The 21240-nt window shown below is 48.3% G+C and overlaps 1 protein-coding gene across 1 annotated transcript in view; it reads right to left on the minus strand.

Annotated features, from left to right (window-relative positions):
* Nucleotides 1-6140: 6140 nt before the first annotated feature.
* SDHAF3 (succinate dehydrogenase complex assembly factor 3) overlaps nucleotides 6141-21240 on the minus strand; it is a 69710-nt gene continuing 54610 nt past the window's right edge. The window contains exon 2 of the mRNA XM_069629375.1: nucleotides 6141-10101. Coding sequence (XP_069485476.1) covers nucleotides 9590-9973 — 384 coding nt within the window. The 5' untranslated portion in view covers nucleotides 9974-10101 and the 3' untranslated portion in view covers nucleotides 6141-9589. The remainder of the gene's footprint in view (nucleotides 10102-21240) is intronic.

The raw sequence follows: 21240 nt of genomic DNA on the forward strand, positions 1-21240 counted from the left end.
TAAACAGACAGAGAACATTATGATGTACAGCCTGCAGGTGGGAAGGCGACAACAGCTAACCGGAGAGCCATCTCTAACATTCATGTTAGAAGCAATAAGGAACCTTGCCTTCCTGGAGGCCAAGATCAGAGAAGTGGGCATGGGCATAAAGCTGTTAAGGACGGACCTTAGGAAAGTTGCTGATAGGACAAAGTCACCAGAAGATCGAATCTCCACATTGGAAGATGGCCCAGCCACCATGAAGGGTAACATTGAGGTTGGCGAGGCAGGCAAAGGATACTGAAGGGCGCTCTAGACAGAACAAAATCAGTATTTAGGGCCTGCTAGAGCAACAGAGGGAGAATCAACTGAAATTTCTGGAAAAATGGCTGCCGGATAAACTTGGAAAGGCAGGTATATCATGCTTTTGATCAGCTGAAAGGGGACACCGGGTGCTGGGCAGGTTTCCGCCTCCGGGACCCTTTCCGAGAGTTACAATCGCCAGGCTTCTGAATTTCAGACACGGACGCAATACTCCAAAAAGCGAGGAAAGTGGGTCCAATCATGGTGGGCAACGCCAAGGTGCTGCTCTTCACCGGACATCATGCATGAGGTCCAAAGAAGCAGACAATCTTTTGAAGGAGTGAACTGTGAAATGAGAAAGCAGGGCATCTGATACATGCTACTCTTCCCAGCTAAGTTGAAGGTGATTACTGGAGGCTGATCCTGGTTCTTCAATTCACGCAGAGACGCTTGGGATTGGCTGGAAAGGAGTTCTGAGCCAACTGGCACCAGCCTGGTGGGCGGTCGGAACGAAGAGGTAGCAGCCAGTGAAGGAAATCCTATTGAAACTTCCAGTGTTCCAGGTCAGGAGCCGCCTGAGAGGGTCACAATGGCTGAGGATTGAACTCTACAATCGGACTGCTCAGTGGACCATACCCGACACAACTTTGCCTACTGCTGGCAAGAACGGTCGCTGTAGCGGACCTGTAGCTGTCAACGTTACTTGAAATCGTGATGTGGGAGATTGCTCAATCATATTTTGAACAATGTTGTGGGTAGTGTTTGAAGGTCTTTGAGAAATGGAGATAATTCTTAGGGTGGGGGTCGTAGAGCCCAATATTATAAGAAAGCAGATTAGGGGGTGTAGGGGCATAAGGGCTCTCATTTTTGTGGGAGCATTGTTGAGTTGTGGGTGGTGGGACGAACACTTGGGAACTGGGGAGGAGCCCTTTTTGCTATTTTGTCTGAGGGACTCTACTAGACGATCCACTGTTTTGAAACAACTGTTTGCTGTTTTGTTATATTATTCTCTTGTTTAGGGGTGAGGCTAGGGGGCGGGCGACAGATCCTTTTTGGGATTAAGTATGTGAGGTGCAGGTTCACGGCATTCAGGGTAAAGGACATTGGCATTTAGGACATTGGGACAACACAGTCAGGGTAGCACAGTGGAGAAGTATGCATCATCGGTGGCACTACTCTTGGGCAGGAATGCTTGTGGGTGTTGCTTGCACACAGCCACAGATACATTTTGACAAGATGGGGGAAGATACAATGAAATGATGTCCTGGAAAATAAATGGATTGGAAGACAAGGTTAAGAGAGGAGCAGTGATTCAGTTCCTAAGGCGTCACAGACCAGATGTGGTGATGCTCCAGAAAACACATTTGGAGGTTTACAATTGTCGATTTTTAGAAAGAAACATCTACTCTAGGGTATTCCATGTGGGGTTCGCTAGGGGCTTTAGAGGCAATCATGGTCTTGAAAACAGCCCATGGGACACACCTTCTCAAGGCAGACACAAGAAGACAATAGATATGTTTCACGGCCAGGGTGGGCGTGGACTTAAGTCACCTCGATTAATGTTTATGCCTGCCCTCCGGTTAAGGTCGAGTTGCTGAGGGAGGTGAGGGGCCTAAACCTTGGGTCAGACTCGGACATCATCCTCCTAGGCGGAAACTTCAATGATACAATGCAGGTGTAGAGAAACAGGCTGACCAATGCAGTATCCAGGGGTAAATGGCCCACAAAGCTACACAAGTGGGATGGGCTCACTAGGCTGGATAGAGGTTTCAAGGGAATGGCACCCAAGAACGGACAGCCTTCTCATTTCACTCTGGGGTCCATGGTTCCCTGTCACGTAGTGATTATTTCTTAATCACCAGGGAACACAAGGTTAAAAAGGTGAAGTACCTCCTTAGGGGCCTCTCATTCGCTGTTGTTGATGGAGTGGGGACTGGGTAAGAACAAGCTGCAGGGGATTTGGCGTTTCAACGCCTACAGCTTGATGGCACCAAGAATCGGTGACACTCTGGGAGAGGCCACCAACAACTTCTTTGGAGAAATGTACAGATCAGTTGATAGTCCTGTGAAGCATACAAGAGAGTTCCTAGAGGGGTAGCGATGATGGAGGTCAGAAAAAAAAGAGGGGGATAGACACAAAGAGCTAAGAAGTGCTGAGGCACGGGTTACAAAATTGGAGAAGTGCATGGGGAAAAAGAAAAGGGGACAAAGACAGGTTGAGGGCGATTTCCTTGAATGAGGCTAAAGACTCAATCGGGCACAGTAGACTGAGGGCATATGAGCACGGGGACAACACTGTTAACTTGACTTGTGAGACAGGAGGCGATTGGCTGGTAGAAATTGCATGTTAAGGACAAGGCCATTGCAGATGTATTTGCAGGCTCTACACTAAGGAACAGGGGAAGAATGAATGGAGGAAGAGGTGGCGGCCTATCTGGAGGCCGTCCTGCTAAGGAGGCTGTCAGCAGCCCAGAGAGAAGTCTTGAAGGCAGAGCGGACATTGTCTGACATCAAACATAGCATACAGCACCTACAAACGGGCAAAACTCTGGGTCCAAATGGTCTTCCTCCCCGAATTGTTGAAACTGTTGGGCGAGAAGACGAGTAACCACTTGCTGGCCCAGTTTAAATAAATACGGGAGAAGGGAGGCTGCCGCCAGTTCTAAGGGAGTGTCATCACAGTGATCCTCAAAAAAGGAAAGACAAGGATCTTTGTGACTCGTACAGATCAATATCTCTTCTTAATGGGGAGGTTAATGTCCTGGCGAAGGGATTGACCAATAGACTGCTAGAGGTTCTCACTCACTTGATCAACCGTGATCTAAATTGTTTTATGTCAGGACGGTCTACGTATCTCAATCTGCGCAGGCTCTTTGGCGTGATCTTAAAAGCAGAATGGTTGCCGAGTGAACACAATGCAATTCTGGCCCTTGGCGCGGACAAGGCCTTTCATTCCATTGACAGGGGATACCTGTAGACGGTACTGGGGAGGTTGGGCTTTGGCCCATCTTTTATTGGTTGGGTGAACTACTTTATGAGTCTCCAACAGTGAGGGAAAAGGTGAAATGGTACCTCTCAAACTCACTACAGCGGGGGATGAAGCAGGGCTTTCCCCTCTACCAGTGTCTATTAACACTCTTGATTGAACCACTGGCCGAAGCGGCAGGATCCAACCAGTTACTCACAGGCTTTAAATGGCAAGGTGGTCATACAGATAAGATCTCCTTGTTCGCGGATGCTCTCCTCTACGTGAATCACCCAGAAGTGTTGGTGCCAAGGGCTGTGGAATTACTTTGCACTTTTGGGACATACAGCCATCTCAAGATTAGCTGGGGAAAGTCAATGTATTACTAACTTACAGGGGGATATGTAGGCCACAAGCCACAAGGTGAGCTGCTGCACACTAGAGAACCATTTAAAAAAATGTGCATTCCGATTACCAGCACAAGGGAGGAGGAGTTCCATTTAAATTGATACTCTGATGCAGTTTTCTCAGGGATGTCACAGGATGGGTCGACATTCCACTGTAGCTATTGGGCAAGATTGCACTGTTTAAAATGACAGCATTTCTCAAGCTCCAGTATGCCATGCAGGCAACGCCCCATTAGATCCCGGATGAGGAATGGACGGAGGAATGCACTGAATGCTCTTTGGCACTACCACCCCTAGGATAGCGTTAGACACTCTAATGAACTCAGTTTGGGAAGGAGGGCTGAACCTCCCCAACTTGCAAAAATACTTTTGGGCCGTCCAGCTGGTGGTGGCAAACAACTGCTGCTTCCTAGAGGAGGGTGACCGGGCTACTACTCTAGAGATCTGGAATTGTAGTTGTAATTGGTTATTTATAACGCGCTTAATACCTAGAGGTTTTTTAAGCGCGGACCCGGGGATCGAACCTGTGTTGCTCCGCGTTGTCTTGCTTCAAAGACGAGCGCGTTGCACCTGAGCTATTCTCCCGAGACGAAGATGGGAACATGGGAACACTGATCCCCAGCCAAATCCTCTACTCTACGGGCAGAAGTGCCCAAACGAATTCCCACAACCACGGAAGGTGTTGGTTAAGGTTTGGCACCCTCTGATGGGCAGGACAAAAGATGTGAGGAGGTTGGCTATGGACCAGCCTATATGGGGCAATAGGTTATTCCCCAAATGTAGGGATAAACACGGTCACCGATGTTGGATTGAAAGGGGGATTTGAACAGTGGGTGATGTGATCAATGCAGGAAGCATGGTACCCTTCCAGGATTTACAGAATTTCTTTGTGGTGGGTGCAAATACGTTTGACCAATATTTACAGCTGTGCCATGCGCTTAAGGGCACAGTTGCGGGAGGACAACAGATATTCCCCTCAACCCCCCAGTGCTTAGACTAACGGCAACCAAAGGTTATAGGTGGATAGCTTATAGTACGGTGAAAAAAACTGATTGAATTACGGGAACGATGGTAAGGGTATTTGGGCCCTCTGGATGACAGGGATTGGGAATGTGCCCTTGGGGCGACCAAAGGATAGCCACAGATGCAATCCAATATAATGTACTGCATAGGGTAGATTACACCCAACAGAGGCTTTTTTAGGATGGGGAGAAGAGGATGAAAACTAGCACAAATTTGAGAGTGGGCCAGGTACATATTACCACGTGGTTTGGTCCTGCCTGAGAATACGGTCCTACTAGGAGGAAGTACTAGAAGTACTGAACACCATGGTGGAGGAGGAACTGGAAATGGATCCGGTAATATGTCTATTTGGAGTCTGGGGCGTGCTACCCTTACAGCCATGGAAAAGACCTTGGCAACAACGGCTCTAGCAAAAAGGGCTACTGCAGTGAAATGGGGGAGCAGAGATTTTCCTGTGTTATGCATGTGGGAGAATGCGATGAATAGATCTATGAGCCTTGAAAAGTTGGTATACAAGAATAGGGGGTGCCCCTATGAACATGAGAAGATCTGGGGGAATTGGAATGACCAGAATGGAAGTCCTTGATGCCCGAGAGGGGGAAGAGATGAACTAGGGTTGATAGCAGGAAGAGGGGGAATTGATTAGATGGCAGAATTCTCAAGGGATGGGGAGCAGGAGGGGGTTTAGGGTGCTGGGTTAGAGAAGGTAATGAAAGTTATTAAGGGCGTGGGGACTTGGTTATAGTTCTTGCTTTCATTTTGTTATACTGTGAAATTCACTGATAGAAAGTTGTGTTTAAAATGAAAATAAAGTTCTGCTATTAAAACAAAAAGAACCGGTACAGCAACATCCAGAAAACAATCCAGTCCTCAGGCCACAGGTAGCTGGTAGACAATGATCTAAGCATAAAGCTAGGACTCCAAACAAGAGGAAGCAGAGAAGAAAGTAACACATACAGAAGAAAGCAAAACGAGGCAGGCACGGTGGAGTCCAAAATAGTAGTCACGCAAACAACAAGACAATCACCAGCATTCACTTATGATGTTGTGCAGTGCTGCAATCACCCACCAGCTTCCTCTTAAGAGTCCCACTCCGGCGACTGCAGCCACTAAGCTGTGCCATGGCCTACTGGGACATGTAGCTTCCCCCCAGCCCCCACGCAGCATGGTGCAACGAGTCAGCCAGAACCCAGACCAGGAAGAGTAGCGCTGGATCATACGGCGAGACCAGACACTAAACTCCAATGCCCACCACATATGCTCTTATTTAACCTCATAATTCGATCTCTTCAATCCCTTTCTCTTGACTAACGCCTTTCCTGCTGTTATCAACCATCTTCTAAAAAAGAAAAATCCCCTACATATTACGACTGCTTCAAGTTTTCATCCTGTTTCTCTTACTTTTGTCTCTAAGCTCTGTGCTGTCAGTGACCAGGCGCTAAGGACAAGACCAGACTCCAATGTCTCGATGTCAAATTCTGTTTTTTTTTTATTCAGGGTTCTTTGCAATGTCAGACAAAGTGACAAACAGTAACAAAAAAGTTGTTGGAATAAGACTGGTGTTCAGAATTAGTTAAAAATGGAGGGAAAACTAAAAGTTCTCATTTTGGGCTGGTCTTTAGGTTCCCCTCCTGAGAGAAGACTATGCATAAAGTCTAAACGATAATCCCTGGTGGCATGTCATGTTACAGCTCTTTGCCTATTTTCTCAACCCCGGACTCCAGGGTTTCTCGCACCCTTCCTCAAGTCTCATCCTGTGGTCTTCTTACAGCGTCTTACATTTTCCCAGTGTTGGCTTTTCGCTTTGTTCCAGTCTCTTTGGAGAACGCACAGGTTATCCAGGAACAATTGCCCTGGGAATAGGCTGTGGCAACTCCAGCACCCCCGGAATACGGCCCAATAAATAACTAAGACGAGAGAAAGAAAGAGGAAATCCACCTATACTCAAATTATCTTTTAGTTGTACTATCCACTGTTTCTTTGGCCTTCCTGTCCTATCTTGTAACTATTCTATGTTCCCCTTTGTTCCTCTATCTCCTTCACAAAATAAGAATCCCTTCTACCGGACCTTCCGTTCATTGCCCTCTCTTGCTTCACCCCTTTGGGCAGCTCCCCCTCGCTAAACATTTGCTCCTAGATGTACCTTGTCTTCTCAACTTTCTTTACCTCTTTGGGCACATTCTTCCACCCAGACCCTACCAGCTGCCTTCACCTATTTAGGAAATACCATCATTATAAATATTCTCCTCCAATTTTCCTCCAACTTTCTCTGCCTTCTTCACCCCTTTGGGTACTCCCCTAGATCCAAATAATCTCCTTCAATAAACACAAATCTATTCATCAGTCAATTACTTCCTGGTGTGCTCCTCGCCGCCCGCCTGATTTTCACCTTCTACAACCTCACAATCAAATCTTTCAACCTCTGGGTATTCACACCCTTCTACTTCCAAATAGTTCACCTCCTGAGAATGGCCTTCAGTTTAAACCATTCCACTTCCTGATGTTCACCTCTGCCCATCTCTTGATAATGACTTCCGTTCACCTCCTGATAATCAATACCTTCACCACCTTGACTTCTCTCTCCTTGCTCTTGCGTCCATTATTTCTTGGGTCTCTCTCCGGACTGTAACCTTTGGGTTGTGTGTGAGATCAAGCCACAGCTTGAGCTCCTGCTCCTTGAACCCCCCTTGATGCGCCTCAGCTCCAGTTCCAGCTTCATCTCCTGCTTCTTCCACCATTCATCTCTAAATTCCACACCCACCCTGTGCCAAAGACCCTACCTTTAATAGCGCATGTGGTCCTACATTTCTGCCTCTCACTGGCTTAATGGAACTCCGACATGTAGACTTGGTATTGGGAACTTGGGAGGTGTATCTGGGCAAGTCGCTGGGACAGGCTGAACAACAGCTTCTCGCTGTCTCTGCCCATCATGCATGTGTGGTAATGCAGAGGCTCCTTGCCTGCAGTGTTCATCTGTCTCTCCAGCGCTGGGATTACAAGTGGGGAACTGGGCTGAATCTCACAAATGCGGGAAAGGACAGTTAACAGTCCACGACGTTACCCACATGAAATCGGATAGATTCGCACTAATGCATTCTGACACTAGGATGTCCCTTAAACGGGTAACGTTCTCCATGTTGTCCATGTGGGATTGCTTCTCCTGCTTGGTTTACCTTAATGGAACAGTATACAGAAGTGTCTCAGATCCCTGCAGTGATGAAAAGCTTGTGCTGGCAGGAAGAGAAGACATTGTCTCAATCCTTCCATTCACGCTGAGCTGTCCCATTGTTGCACCTGCCTCTCTTGAAGATACAGTATAGTCTAGTGGTGTCACGTGATACGCTACTGCATTAAGACAGAAACTGAGTGAGACCAGGACATCCTCCCCATAAAACCCTTAGAAACATCATTCAATACTTTGGGGAGGCACCCTGCCATCTTGGTTACCCCACTTCATCACAGCTCCTAAAACGCATCATAGATCGCAACCTCCTTTTTTCTCGATTCTTAGGTTATTCTACCCCCACTTTTGTAAGGCTGCTGTACTTGGCACACAAATGTTACTGCTTTTGAGGTTACTATTACTCTTACCACAGCTGGACACGATAAACTCTTACTTGATCCATCTGCTGCTTTGGATGCTGATGATCATACTCTTCAACCTTGGTGCCACAAAGCAAGTCTTTTATTGGTTCTCACAGACCTCCAACTGTGACTGCTTCCTATTTCACAAGCCCCTTATTTCTTCTTTTGGCCATTCCTTTGACCTTTTTGATTGTTTGCTTGCTGGTAACTGTAGAATATTTTCTACTTTCCTCTTTTTTGTGTCTACTTGTCTCCTTTGCCATCCCTTATGGGTATCCATTTATTTTCCTCCTGTGGTCCTTCATCTGCTCATAATCCGGTCCTGCATCAGCTCGCCTATCACCATACAATGCTCTGCTTGCTTTACTGATTTCCACGCAAGTCGCTTCCAGTTTTGCATTCTTTGCCTCATTTCAAAAGGTCTTAAATTGCATATACCAACATTATGCCATCTTCTCGGTTTTCTTACATTACCCCAAACGTTCCCTTCACTCTGCCTCTCAGTTCCACATAACTGTTTCTCTTCCTCCTTTGTTCTACATCTCCGCTCATTTAAATTTTAAATCCCCATGAGTTGTGAAGAGCTCTATTTCCATTCCATTCATCCTTCTCTCTAGCTCTCTCTTTTATCCTTTTCTTACTCCCTTCTGTATGGGCTGTTCCCAAGACACCACTCCTACTTAAAAACCTGATAACCTATATAGGTTTTACATTTTTGTATTGGTTTATTTTAATTGTGTACATCAATTTGATACAAAGTTGAATTTGGGGAAAACAAAAATAACTAAGATGAGCCTGTAGACATCTGAAAAATAAGATATGATGCTTGGTAATGGCAAACTGGCTCGTACGGTGATCTTACTGTAGCCAAAAAATAATACATACATAAAGTATCCAGTCTATGAAACATGAAGGATAAGCTCTGATATGCTACTGTTTTTGGTGGAGACCAGCCCAGAAGGAGCATATCAATCCACCAGTAAAACATTTTCCCTTGTATTAAAAGTGTATTTTCTAGACAATTCTTGAAGAGTTTGACCAAGCAAATACTCTCCACTCCTAGCCAGGAAATTACTCAAGCAATTAATATTCAAATTATTAAAGCATTTGTACTGGCAAAATGCACTCCATGCCCCCCTTTTCCTTTAGGCCTAATTTAGGCAGCATCCAATAGATTTGAGTAGGTTGGGCAGCCAGTGAAATATGTAGTATCCACAATAAAGAGCTTATACTAGAAAAATATAAGTTTAATAACTCATTCGAGCAGAGCAATAATATGGTGCCACAACTATTACAATCCATTTTCATACATCCTTTACCACATGCTCTACTTTTTTAGCTCCGTTTCTTCGTAAATATTAAATTGTCTATTGGGTTTGGTAGCTTGCTGCATCAGCTCATGCAACTGTCCAAGCTGCTCTTCACGGAGGTCATTCAGTTTCTGCTCTGGGAAGCTCTTTCCAAAGTGAACCTTGTCCATTGGATTGCTTATCTTCTCATTGGCTTGTTGCCCAAGCACTGATGCATACGACTCCCATTCCTTCAAGAACTGTCTGGCTTCTGCAGGGTTTACGGATTTATGTCTTCTAAATTCATCCTTCACATACTGATCACCCAAAGCTTTCAGCTCCACGGGGAGCACCCTGTGCAGCAGCAGAATCCTTTTGTATAGAGACCTCACCTTCAGTAGGTGTAACATAGAGCTAGACATAACAACAACTTTGGAATAGACAAGCTCCTGGGATGCTTCAAGACTACGGCAACTCTGGGGCAATCCGGGGTGATGTTGATGTAACGCTCCAAAGATGGGCCTTCAGCGTGTACTGCATTCAGAAATTACTGCAATAGAACAATGTTTTTATTTCAAAGACTGCAATGAAAAGGTGTGCACAACCGCAATTAAATAGCATGATCATAATGCAATGCCCTGGTCATGGAATAAAATGTTGCGAGAAATCTACTCTTGAAAGAGTAGACATGTACCAAAACACCAGTTTTCCTAGGCATTCCATCATTAGGAGCCAGTCAAAAACCCAAAAGTTAAAAGACCAGAAAACCAACCGGTGCTCGATATACATTACAATAATGGATGGAGGCATAAAATATTGCACACCATATTGCCATAGTTACTTCTTTACCAAACCTCTACCATCCAAAGCAACACACTTTTCTCATCGAATGTGATAGATGCTTTATTGCTTCTTTTGCTCTTCATGCACTCTTACAAACATCTGTATTTGAGCCTCAACCCTTCGAACCTTCAGGCTTTACTGTACTATTCTCCAATTAAACATCAATAAAGCACCTAATACAAACAAACTATTCTGTATATTACTCCCTAATGAGAGTGTGTCTCACCATGACGATATGACCTTGTTACTGAATATGTTGCGATGAATCAGATTATCCCAGAAACCCTGGCTTTGGACCTTTCTCATGTGGCCAGGGAAAGGCAGACGTTTCCTGATCCCGACCCTGGGGCGGTATTCTAAGGGAGGATCACATAAGAGGGTAATCGGGTCAGGAGAACTCCTCTATTAACCTTTTAAATGCCAGCGACGAGCCGGCTCGTCGGTAAAAACCGCTCCAGGTTGCCACCGACGAGCCGGCTCGTCGGTGGCACTTAAGGGGTTAATGAGGGGGGAAATGTTGGCGGGTTTGGGCGGTGAATACCGCGATTTTAAAAAAAAAGCCATTGGCACTGGGGGGGAACCTCAATGGCACTTAAGAGGTTAACTACCAGAGAGACCCTACAGTTTCAATAGCTTACTGTAGAATCTTTGATGAAAAAGATAATTAGAACATTGGGGACATCCAAATCCCACAAAGCCCTAATACTGGAACGAAGAAGAGGAACTCAGAGGCACTAAATTACAGTATGCAGTCTAGTGGTTCAAATGACCCACACCTAACTGGGTTTTTATAGTGGAAGTGAAGGTGACCGCGTAGAACCATGTTCATTCTGTATGTTGAAACGATAGTTGTTGAAGTGGGTGAACTTTGTCATTTGGACAGCAGAGGGCAACCCAGCCCTGATATATATGAGAGTGAGAGTGAGATACTCCTGATCGAAGGTATCAAGGAGCAGAGGTGCATAGCCTGTATTGCATGTGGCAAATACAACAGTGGAACAGACAGCTCCAATGTGTATCATGTTTTCCTAGAAGAAGTTGTGAATTTCGATGCTGTTGGAAGTTTTCCAGAAGGTTTGAGAGAGCCTGCTAGCAGTATGCCAAAAGAAGGAGAAACTAGAGGCAAAAAAAAAAACAGTACACGTCTTATCCTAACCTTTGATAGCCAAGCAACAATGGTCAGGCGCATTTTACAAAAACACTGGAACATTTGTTGGCAGATACTGACTTGGCCAGTCTCAAAAATCACCCAGAGATTAGTTTTAGATGAAATAAATCCCTGAAAGACACATCGGTTCAAAGTTGTATGCCCAAAGACGAAGAGAAGAATCAAAAGAATTGTCTGACAATAAAAATGAAGGCTTTTCAGAAATGCACACAATGTAACATTTGCAAATATTCGACAAACTGTAGTACATTCATACATCCAGTTACAGGACACACAGTTTTGATATCTGAAAATAAATCACTTGTGAGAGACAGACTACGTGGTTTATGTTTTAACATGTGCTTGCCATAAATGGTATATGGGCAGCACAAAGTGCAAACTCAAAACCTGTATACAACATGTGCGAGCCATTCAACACAATGATGCAAATTACCCCATGGCCAAACATTTAACTGACTGCCACAACAATAATATAGACAGTTTTAGATTTTTTGGTATTCACAAAATAGATATTGGGCCTAGGGGAGGTGTCAAAGAAGATGTTACGACAAAAAGAAACCCGTTGCATTCTTGACTTCGAGAGCAAGCAACCTAATGGGCATAACATCGATGAAGAACTGTACACATTTTTGGGATGTTAAATACCCCACAGATTGATATTTTGTTTTATTCTGATTTATTATAGAGTATGCAAGCAATGACTATGTTGGATTTTAAATGATTTTTGTTTTTACCGGTGGTTGTTTCTAATGCACTTTGTTCAATGAGTTAATTGAACAAAATTTATAATTCAGAGAACAACAAGGTTTTGTGGTGCTAATTGGACATTTCGAAAGAATTTTGCAGCTAAACTGAACATTGCATTATGTGCAGTTATATACTGTTTATATTGGCTTTGCTGCTAATCTGGACAGGTTTGAGTAGCTGGATATGTACTGTACCCAAGCGTGGGCTTTGCACTTTGCACTTTATTTGTACTCTGTTATGCTGCTATTGCACTATGCACTTTATATTTGCACAGTAAAGACAGGAATGAGATCTGCCTGAGGTTGACACAGTGAGGTAATGACGACGCTAACAAATGCAGATACTTCCTGTGGATAGAATAGTAGGAAACCTGTTTTCATCAGATATTGCACTATGCAGTCTTTTTGACCATTGCTCATAGTGGCTTTGCTGCTTATCTGGATAAGTTTTAGTAGTTAAATATGTACTGTACCCAAAAGTGGGTTTGCACTATACACTTTGTTTGTGCTTTGTTATACTGTTATGGCAATATGCATCCGATATATGCATCTTCAAGATGGCCATGAGATCTCCTCTTTTGTGGGGTGGACATGCTCTCTGGACAAGAAAATATGAATCCTGTTCTAATGAGACATTGCATTATGTGTCCTTTGTATATTGCTCACATTGGGGGCTTTTTTCTACTAATTTTGCTTTGCTTCAGGAGTCTAACATGCTATTTACTTAAGCGTGGGTCGGCACTATGCTCCTTACTATGCTTAGACATGTGACTGCATTATGCACTGTGCCCATATGAGTACAGATAACAGAATCACGTTGCTAAATATGCAATTCAGCACAGATGACGTCGATATATGATGTAGTGCAGTTTAGCTAGATTTTATAAATTATCAAATCGGGAAAAATTGAAAAAAGATTGGAAGTATCACAGGTATGAACATGTTCAAATAAAGAAAACCCCGGGGGAAAGGGCTGTGCGTAACCCGTTTAGTAGCAGCATGACACTAAAACTGAGAAAGACCCTGAAGGCAGATTTGTGATAATATGGGGACACAGCAGAGGTATGCATAGTGAACTGATATCTCCCCAACAACAACATCCCGGCCCACCTGAACTCAATGTACACCAAAATCATGCAATATAGAAACTTCCTTTTCATATGGGGTGGGGGTTTTAATTGCGTGCATAACCCAGAACTTGACAGGTCCTCACCCCCGGCAAAGGGTCCATCAGCGGCCACAAATGCCCTAACCACCATGATGGACAGGCTGGAACTAGCAGACACATGGCGAGAATTACACCCTCAGGTATGAGGCTATTCATACTTTTCGTCCCCACATGGTCTCTACACAAGACTAGATTATATATTCATAAGCAAGGAACACTTATCCCAAATAGAAGGAGCTCAATACCTGGGGAGATCCATTTCAGACCACTCGCCTCTGTTGGAGGAATGGAATGGCATTGGTCCCAGACCCCCTATCCCCATGTGGAGAATGCACGTGGAGGCCCTGAAAAACCAGGCATTCAAAGATGAAGGAAATGCTGGAGAAGGAACAAGTTACTTACCTGTAACTGTTGTTCTCCAGCATGGGTCTAGCATGGATTCACATGCTCATGAATATTCCCCGTCGTCAGGCTGGGAATCCTCGGTAAAGAAAAAATCAGTATCGGTTTCGTTTCTGATCTGTCTTTCTTAGTAGTAACCAATCACTGATCTCTGGGTCATACTGCCCCCAGCCAATGACTGCCCTCTCCCTAAGCCCCACCTCTGGCAGCCATCCTCAGATTTGGTAGCATGCCAAGTGGCAGTATGACCAAGTGAAGAGCCGCAGAGGGGTAGGTGGGAGGGTTCGCATGTGAATACATGCCAGACCCATGCTGGAGAACAACAGTTACAGGTAAGTAACTTGTTCCTTCTCCAGCATGGGGTCTGGCATGGATTCACATGCTCATGAATAAAAGAATACATAGCAGTATACACATGCACAACCACGGGAGGTGGCAACAGGCTCAACATCAAGCAATACAACAACTCAACATTAAGCATCCCTTACCTCCTCACCAGGCTCACCTTAAGCGAACAGGTTGCGCAGCACTGATTGGCCGACCCTGGACTCCTCCCTGGAGTCCCGATCGACGCAGTAGAATCTTGTGAAGGTGTGCGTCGACCTCCACATAGCAGCCCTCCAGACAGGAACGCCGTAGTAGCAGCAATCGCTCTGGTCGAATGGGCTCTCGGACGGCCGGGCAGCGGTCGGTTTGCCAACTGGCGACAATGCATAATGCAGCCGGAGAGCCATCTGGAAATGGAAGTCTTCGAGAGAGCCTTCCATTGATTCACAGACCCAAAGTTCACAAACGGTTGTGACGTCTTCCGAAAACTCTTCGTGCGGTCCACGTAGAACTTCAGCGCTCTAGCTACATCCAGCGAGTGCAAAGTCCTCTCGGCCGGCGTCAAAGGCGACGGAAAGAAAACTGGTAACACCAAGGGCTCGTTGAGGTGGAAGTCCGACGGCACCTTGGGCATGAAGGAGGGGTGCGTCCTCAGCGCCACCCTCGTGTCATGAAAAGTCAAGCATGGAGGCTTGCAAGATAGGGCCTGAATCTCTCCCACTCGTCGTGCAGAGGTGATGGCCACGAGGAACGCTGTCTTCCATGACAGGAACTTCAAAGACGCTGAATGCATAGGCTCGAATGGGGCCCCCATGAGCCTGGTCAGCACCACATTAAGTTCCCACGCCGGGGCAGGGGCCTTCACCGGTGGGAATGATCGGAATAGTCCCTTCATAAATTCCTTTACCAGGCGATGAGACCACAAGGACACCCGTCCCGTAGTCCTGGTATATCGGGAGATGGCAGCCAGATGTATTTTTATGGAGGCGTGAGCCATTCCAGCCTTGGCCAGCGACAGTAAGTACAGCAGCCCTTGAGGGGCCGTAATCCCCAGAGGGTTAATCTTCTGTGCACGGCACCAGACAGAGAACCTCTTCCATTTATGACCGTAACACTTGAGAGTTGAGGACGCCCTGCCCTTTGCAAGAACCTCTCTGCAATCAGCCGGAATATCGTACCCTCCAAACTCTAGTGCTGCAGGAGCCAGGCCTGCAAGATCAGCGACCGTGGGTCGTGGTGTAGAATGGCGCCTCTTTCTCTGGAGGGAAGATCCGCGTCCGCCGGCAGCCTGACTGGCGGGGACGTTGACAAGTCCAGAAGGTCCGGGAACCAGATCTGCCTCGGCCACGCCGGTACGACGAGGATCATCCTGCACCTGGACTTCTTGAGCTGGTTGAGGAGGCGGAGCAACAATGGCAATGGTGGGAAAGCGTATAGAAACAGGTCGTCCCAAGGGAACGAGAAGGCATCGCCCATGCTCCTCGCCTGGGGAAACCTGCGGGCGAATCTCTGGCACTTGGGAGTTCGCCGCCGTCGCGAACAGTTCGATCTGGGGTTTGCCCCATCGTTGGAAGAGTCGATCCACTTGATCCTGGCGCAGTTCCCACTCGTGGCACGAGCGCAGCTCCCTGCTGAGTGAGTCGGCGATGGTGTTTTTTTATTCCTGCCAGGTGGAAGGGAACCAGAAACATCCCCTGGGCGACGGCCCAGTGCCACAGATCCTCGGCCTCCTTGGATAGGGCTGGAATCTGGTGCCCCCCTGCTTCCGTATGTAGAACATCGTGGTGGTGTTGTCGGTGAAGATCCTCACCACTTTGTCCTTGAGGGACGGGAGGAACGACTTGAGCGCCCAGAACACTGCACGGAGCTCCAAGATGTTGATCTGAAGAGACCTCTCCTCCGGGAGCCAAAGGCCTCTTGCGTGGAGATCTCCGGTGTGAGCCCCCCAACCCTCCAGAGAGGCGTCCGTAGTCACCGTCTCCTGAAACGCCAGGTTTTGAAAGTCCGTGCCCATTGTGAGGTGAGCCCGGGTGCCCCACCATCGGATCGCCCGACGGAACTCCTCATCGAGGGGGATCCGGTCCTCCAAGCAGCCCCCCGCCTGAAACCAGCGGGCATCGAGGAACTCCTGTAGCGGACGCATCCGAAGTCTGCAAAGGGGTACAAGGTAGATGCATGAGGACATCATCCCGAGAAGGGACTTGATGGACCTCACCCTGGCCACGTCCATGGCTAACAGTCGCCGTCCCTTGCCCAGGATGGTTTTGGTCCTCTCCTCTGAAGGGGAGGCCAGTTGCTCTACTGTATCGACCTTCGCCCCCAAAAACAGTGCTACTTGCGACAGAACCAGGTGGGATTTGGGGTAGTTGATGGAGAACCCCAGCTCCGTGAGCAACCGGACGGTCCTCGCCGTATGATCGACGGCGAGTTCCCTTGACCTTGCCCGGATTAGCCAGTCGTCCAGGTAGGGGTAGACGTGGATCCCCTGCAGGCGCAGCCGCGCCGCCACTGGTGCCAGGCACTTGGTGAAAACCCTGGGTGCTGACTTTAATCCGAACGGTAGGGCTCTGAATTGGTAGTGGCGTCCTTGAACCACGAACCTGAGGAACTTCCTGTGCCTTCTTAGAATAGGGATGTGGAAGTAAGCATCCTCCAGGTCCAGTGACGATAGGAAGTCGCCTTCCTCCAGCTGTCCCAGCACGTGCTGGAGGGTGACTATCCTGAATTTCTGCACCTGGATGTACTTGTTTAAGCGGCGCAGGTCCAGGATGGGGCGCCAACCGCCTGTCTTCTTCCTGACGAGGAAGTACCTCGAGTACACTCCGGAGCCCCGGAGCCTTCTGGGGACGAGCTCGATGGCACCTTTCTTGAGCATCGCTCTTACCTCCAACAGCAGTTGAGGGACGTGATTTTCCTTCCTGACCACGGGAGGAATGCGAGGGCACTTCTTTTGGAATTCCAGCGAGTGCCCGTTGGCCAGGGTGTCCAACACCCAACGGTCGGTGGAAATGGACTCCCACACGCCGACGAACTTAGTCAGCCACCTCCCACCGGGGTGCTTCGGTGGGGGCCCGACAACACGGCCGGGTCAGTCTTGCTTGGAGGCGGCCTTGCCGCCTTGGCCTCCTTGGCGACGACGGCGGGAACCCCCTCGTTTGCCGCGACCTCTGTAGGCCTCCTGGGAAGAGGAGCGGGCCGCCTGGCGGTCGGTGGAGGAGCCACTGCTGGATCCTTTGGAGGCACCCTGTCTGCCTCCAGAGCTCCGAAAGGTCTGTTCCTGCTGAAGCACCCAAAGGGCCCGGGCCGTCTCTGAGTCGGTCTTGATGGCCTGTAGAGACTCATCCACTGCCTTACCTAAGAGGTTGTTGCCGTCGAACGGCATGTCCAACACTCTGGTCTGGACGTCCTGGCGAAAGTCTGTCGCCTTGAGCCATCCTCGTCGTCGGAGGCAAATTCCGTTGCCCAGTTGGCGAAATCCGCTATCGGCAATGTCCGTTGCCACCGTAATGGCGTGATCCGATGCCACCTCGCCCTCCTGCAGAATCTCTAGGGCCTCCGCCCTTTTGTCATCAGGCAGGAAATCTAGCAGGGGAGCTATCTTGAACCAGAGATCCCTGTCGTAGTGGGCCACGATCGCTAAGGCATTGGCCGCCTTAATCGTCGTCGCCGCCAACGAGATGACTCGTCGTCCCATAGAGTCCAACTTCTTACCCTCGCTGTCCAGCGGGGAGGTGGAAGTTGAAGCCGCCCCGCCCTCTGCCTTCTTCTTAGCCGATGCCGAGACGACCGAGTCCGGCGTGGGCTGGGGCCTGAGGCACAAGGGGGCGGCATCGGGGACTTGGTACTTCTTCTCGTACCTGTCCCTCTTGGCGGGTGTCGTGGCAGGGTTCTTGAGGACAGCAAGCCCCTCGTCCCAGATGTCATCGAGTAAAGGCACCGCGAGGACCGTCTTCCCCTTAGCCTCTCGTCGCTGGTACAGAAACCCCTCCTTTTTCTGTTCCTCAGGGCAGAACTGGAAGAGCTCGGATGCCCTGGTTATCATGGCGTGGAAACCTCGTCGGCTGGGGACGCCCGCGGGGGGGTGGGGGGGTCGGGGGTGACGACGGGATGTCCGCTGCGTCATCGCCGCCATCGTCGTCCGTCCCCGTCTCCGTCGCCGTATCCTCTCCCGGCGAGGGGGATGAGGGGTCCGCTGGTCTCGCAGGCACGAAGGGCGGAGCGGGTCGACTCTCCTCCACTTGTTCGGAGGGCTTCCCGACGGGCCTGGTTCTGGCTCCTCCGTCGGGGTGCGTGGTAATCTCATTCTTATCTCGGTACAGAAGGATTGGATTGCCAACAAAATGGCCGACGAGCTATCCTGGGGCTCGGGCAATGGCTGCGACGGACGGGATGGCCGCCCCAGTGGGCCCTGTTCTTCGTCCTTGTCGCCATCATCGATCACGTCAGCAGGGAACGTCCCCTGGGATCAAACCTTCTGGAACCTCTCGTTGAGGTGTATGAACCTCTCGTTGAGGCCTATGGACCTTTCGTTGAGGCCCCTCGTTGAGGCCCCTCTCGGTCTCCACCAGTTCCTCCTCAGAGGCTGATTCCGAGTCTGTAACGGCCACCGCCCCCCCCTCTTTTTCAGCCAGGGGCTTCAGGGGGGTCTTAGCGATGGGCTGGAAAGAGGATTCCCTCCGCGGCAGCAGGGATACTCTGGGCCCAGAGGCTTGGCCTTCTGTTGGGCCCCGAACGCCGGGGCGCCCTCAAAGGACTTAGAAGCCCGCTCAGACGACTTCTTCGCCTTCTCACTTGCTCTGCCCTTCTCCAGCCAGGTGGCGAGGCGGGAACGACGATCTTGTTTGGTCCGTTCCAAAAGGTTCTTGCAGAACGCACAGTCCTTCTCCACGTGAGTCTTGTCCCCATGGAGGGAGTAGAGACGTCGCAATTGCTCGTCCTCCTTAAAAACGTTATATAATCCGCATCCAGGGCAGTTCCTGAACAGCTTGGATCCGGGCGTCGAGCTCCCTTTGTCCTGGGCCATGTCTTGAGGTAGGCCGCAGATCTTCGGGAATCCTCCAAGAAGTGTAAACTCGACGAAAACTTCACCCTTGAGGGGCGTAGAAGAATTCCGAAACGGGTCCCCGTTATCGAAGTAGAAACGGTGGAGCTTGAGGCTTGGTTAAACCGAAAAAATGAGAATTCTCCTGAAAAAATGTGAAAAAACAGTAAAAAACTCAGAGCTAAACACGAGGACTCCCAACACTTGAGCGTGGGGTAAAAATCTGAGGATGGCTGCCAGAGGCGGGGCTTAGGGAGAGGGCAGTCATTGGCTGGGGGCAGTATGACCCAGAGATCAGTGATTGGTTACTACTAAGAAAGACAGATCAGAAACGAAACTGATACTGATACTGATTTTTTCTTTGCCGAGGATTCCCAGCCTGACCGGGAATATTCAAGAGCATGTGAATCCATGCCAGACCCCATGCTGGAGAACTACAAGATTCCCTCGATAATTACATTGAAGTAAACATGGGAAGCGTAGAACACATGAGCACAATATGGGATGCCCTGAAAGTTGTAGTATGTGGTGAAATCATAGCAAAAGCGGGAGGCATTAGGAAACTACTTCGAGCGGAATTAGATCAACGAGAAAAAGAAACTGAGAAACTGGAATCCACCCCCCAGGCACCCAACAAAGGGAAGATAAACTTAGAATGCTCAGAGACGAATGTACGGAAGCATGGGGTAGGCTGGCCAAATTTGATCATACCACTAAAACCAACAGAGCACACACGGAAGCTGACAGACCCAGACGATTACTGGCCTGGCTCTAGGAACACCCTAGGCACCCAACTACTGCACTGCAAGATGAGAACCACAAAATGCACCAAACCCAACAGAGCATAAACAACACTTTAAACTCTTTTATGCACACCTATACTCCCATAAAGACCGGGTCCCCCCAGAACAGATTGCAGACACATTAGATGAGATAGGACTGCCCAGACTATCTCCCACGCAATCTGAAACACTAGACGTAGACATCACAACTGAGGATATAGCTGACACAATCAAATCCTTACCCACATGCAAGGCCCCCAGCAGTGATGGGCTATCCACAGAATTTTACAAAGCATATGAATCCTCCCTGACACCCCTGCTACATAAGGTCTTCCAGGAGGCATATGAACAAGGGGTCTTACCCAAAAGCATGAGAGAGACCCTCGTAGTCCCAGTGCTCAAGCCCAATAAACCTGCGAACAAGTGCGCCTCCTACCGGCCATTTGCTATGCTTAATTATGATGTGAAAATATTAACCACAATCCTAGCAAGGAGGCTATCCGGACTAATAGGCGACAAAGTGCATGTAGACCAGTGCGGATTTGTGCCGAACCGCAATACTACTATGAACTTACGCAGGCTCCAACATATTATAGCCCAGACTGACAAACAAAGAATCGTATGCACTACTATCTTTGGACGCCATTAAGACATTCGATTCCATATATTGGGAATGGCTGATGGCTGTCCTTGAGGGCTTTGGCTTTGGTCCGGGGTTCATTAGATGGATCAAAATACTTTATACCAAACCAAGAGCATGGGTGAAAACCGGCAAATATGTATCAACAGAATGGGACATATGCAGGGGCCCCAGGCAGGGTTGCCCGTTGTCCCCATGCTTTATATACTGGGACTGGAACCCATCGCCATTCATTTTAGGAAACAATTTTTCGATCCAGGAATATGGCTGGGAGGGGTAAACCACATCATCTCACTCTACGCAGACGATGTTCTACTATATGTCAGGGACCCACATCTCAATGTGCCAACTATGCTAGAAGTGCTTGACAACTACACCAAGGTGTCAGGTATACAATTTAGCAAGTCAGAGTCTTGTTTATTCCCCCTGGCGGGTCTAAAAGCCAAGAGCAAAGAGAAACTCTCTTCAGTGGGGATACAATGGCGAACTACCACATTTCGATACCTCAGTGTCGATATAATGCACACCCCAGAATTAATGCACGAGCACAGCACAAAGGCGGCGCTTTCCGC

The sequence above is a fragment of the Ambystoma mexicanum genome, chromosome 12 (genome assembly GCF_040938575.1).
Source record: "Ambystoma mexicanum isolate Mex_15411 chromosome 12, UKY_AmexF1_1, whole genome shotgun sequence".
NCBI lineage: Eukaryota > Metazoa > Chordata > Amphibia > Caudata > Ambystomatidae > Ambystoma > Ambystoma mexicanum.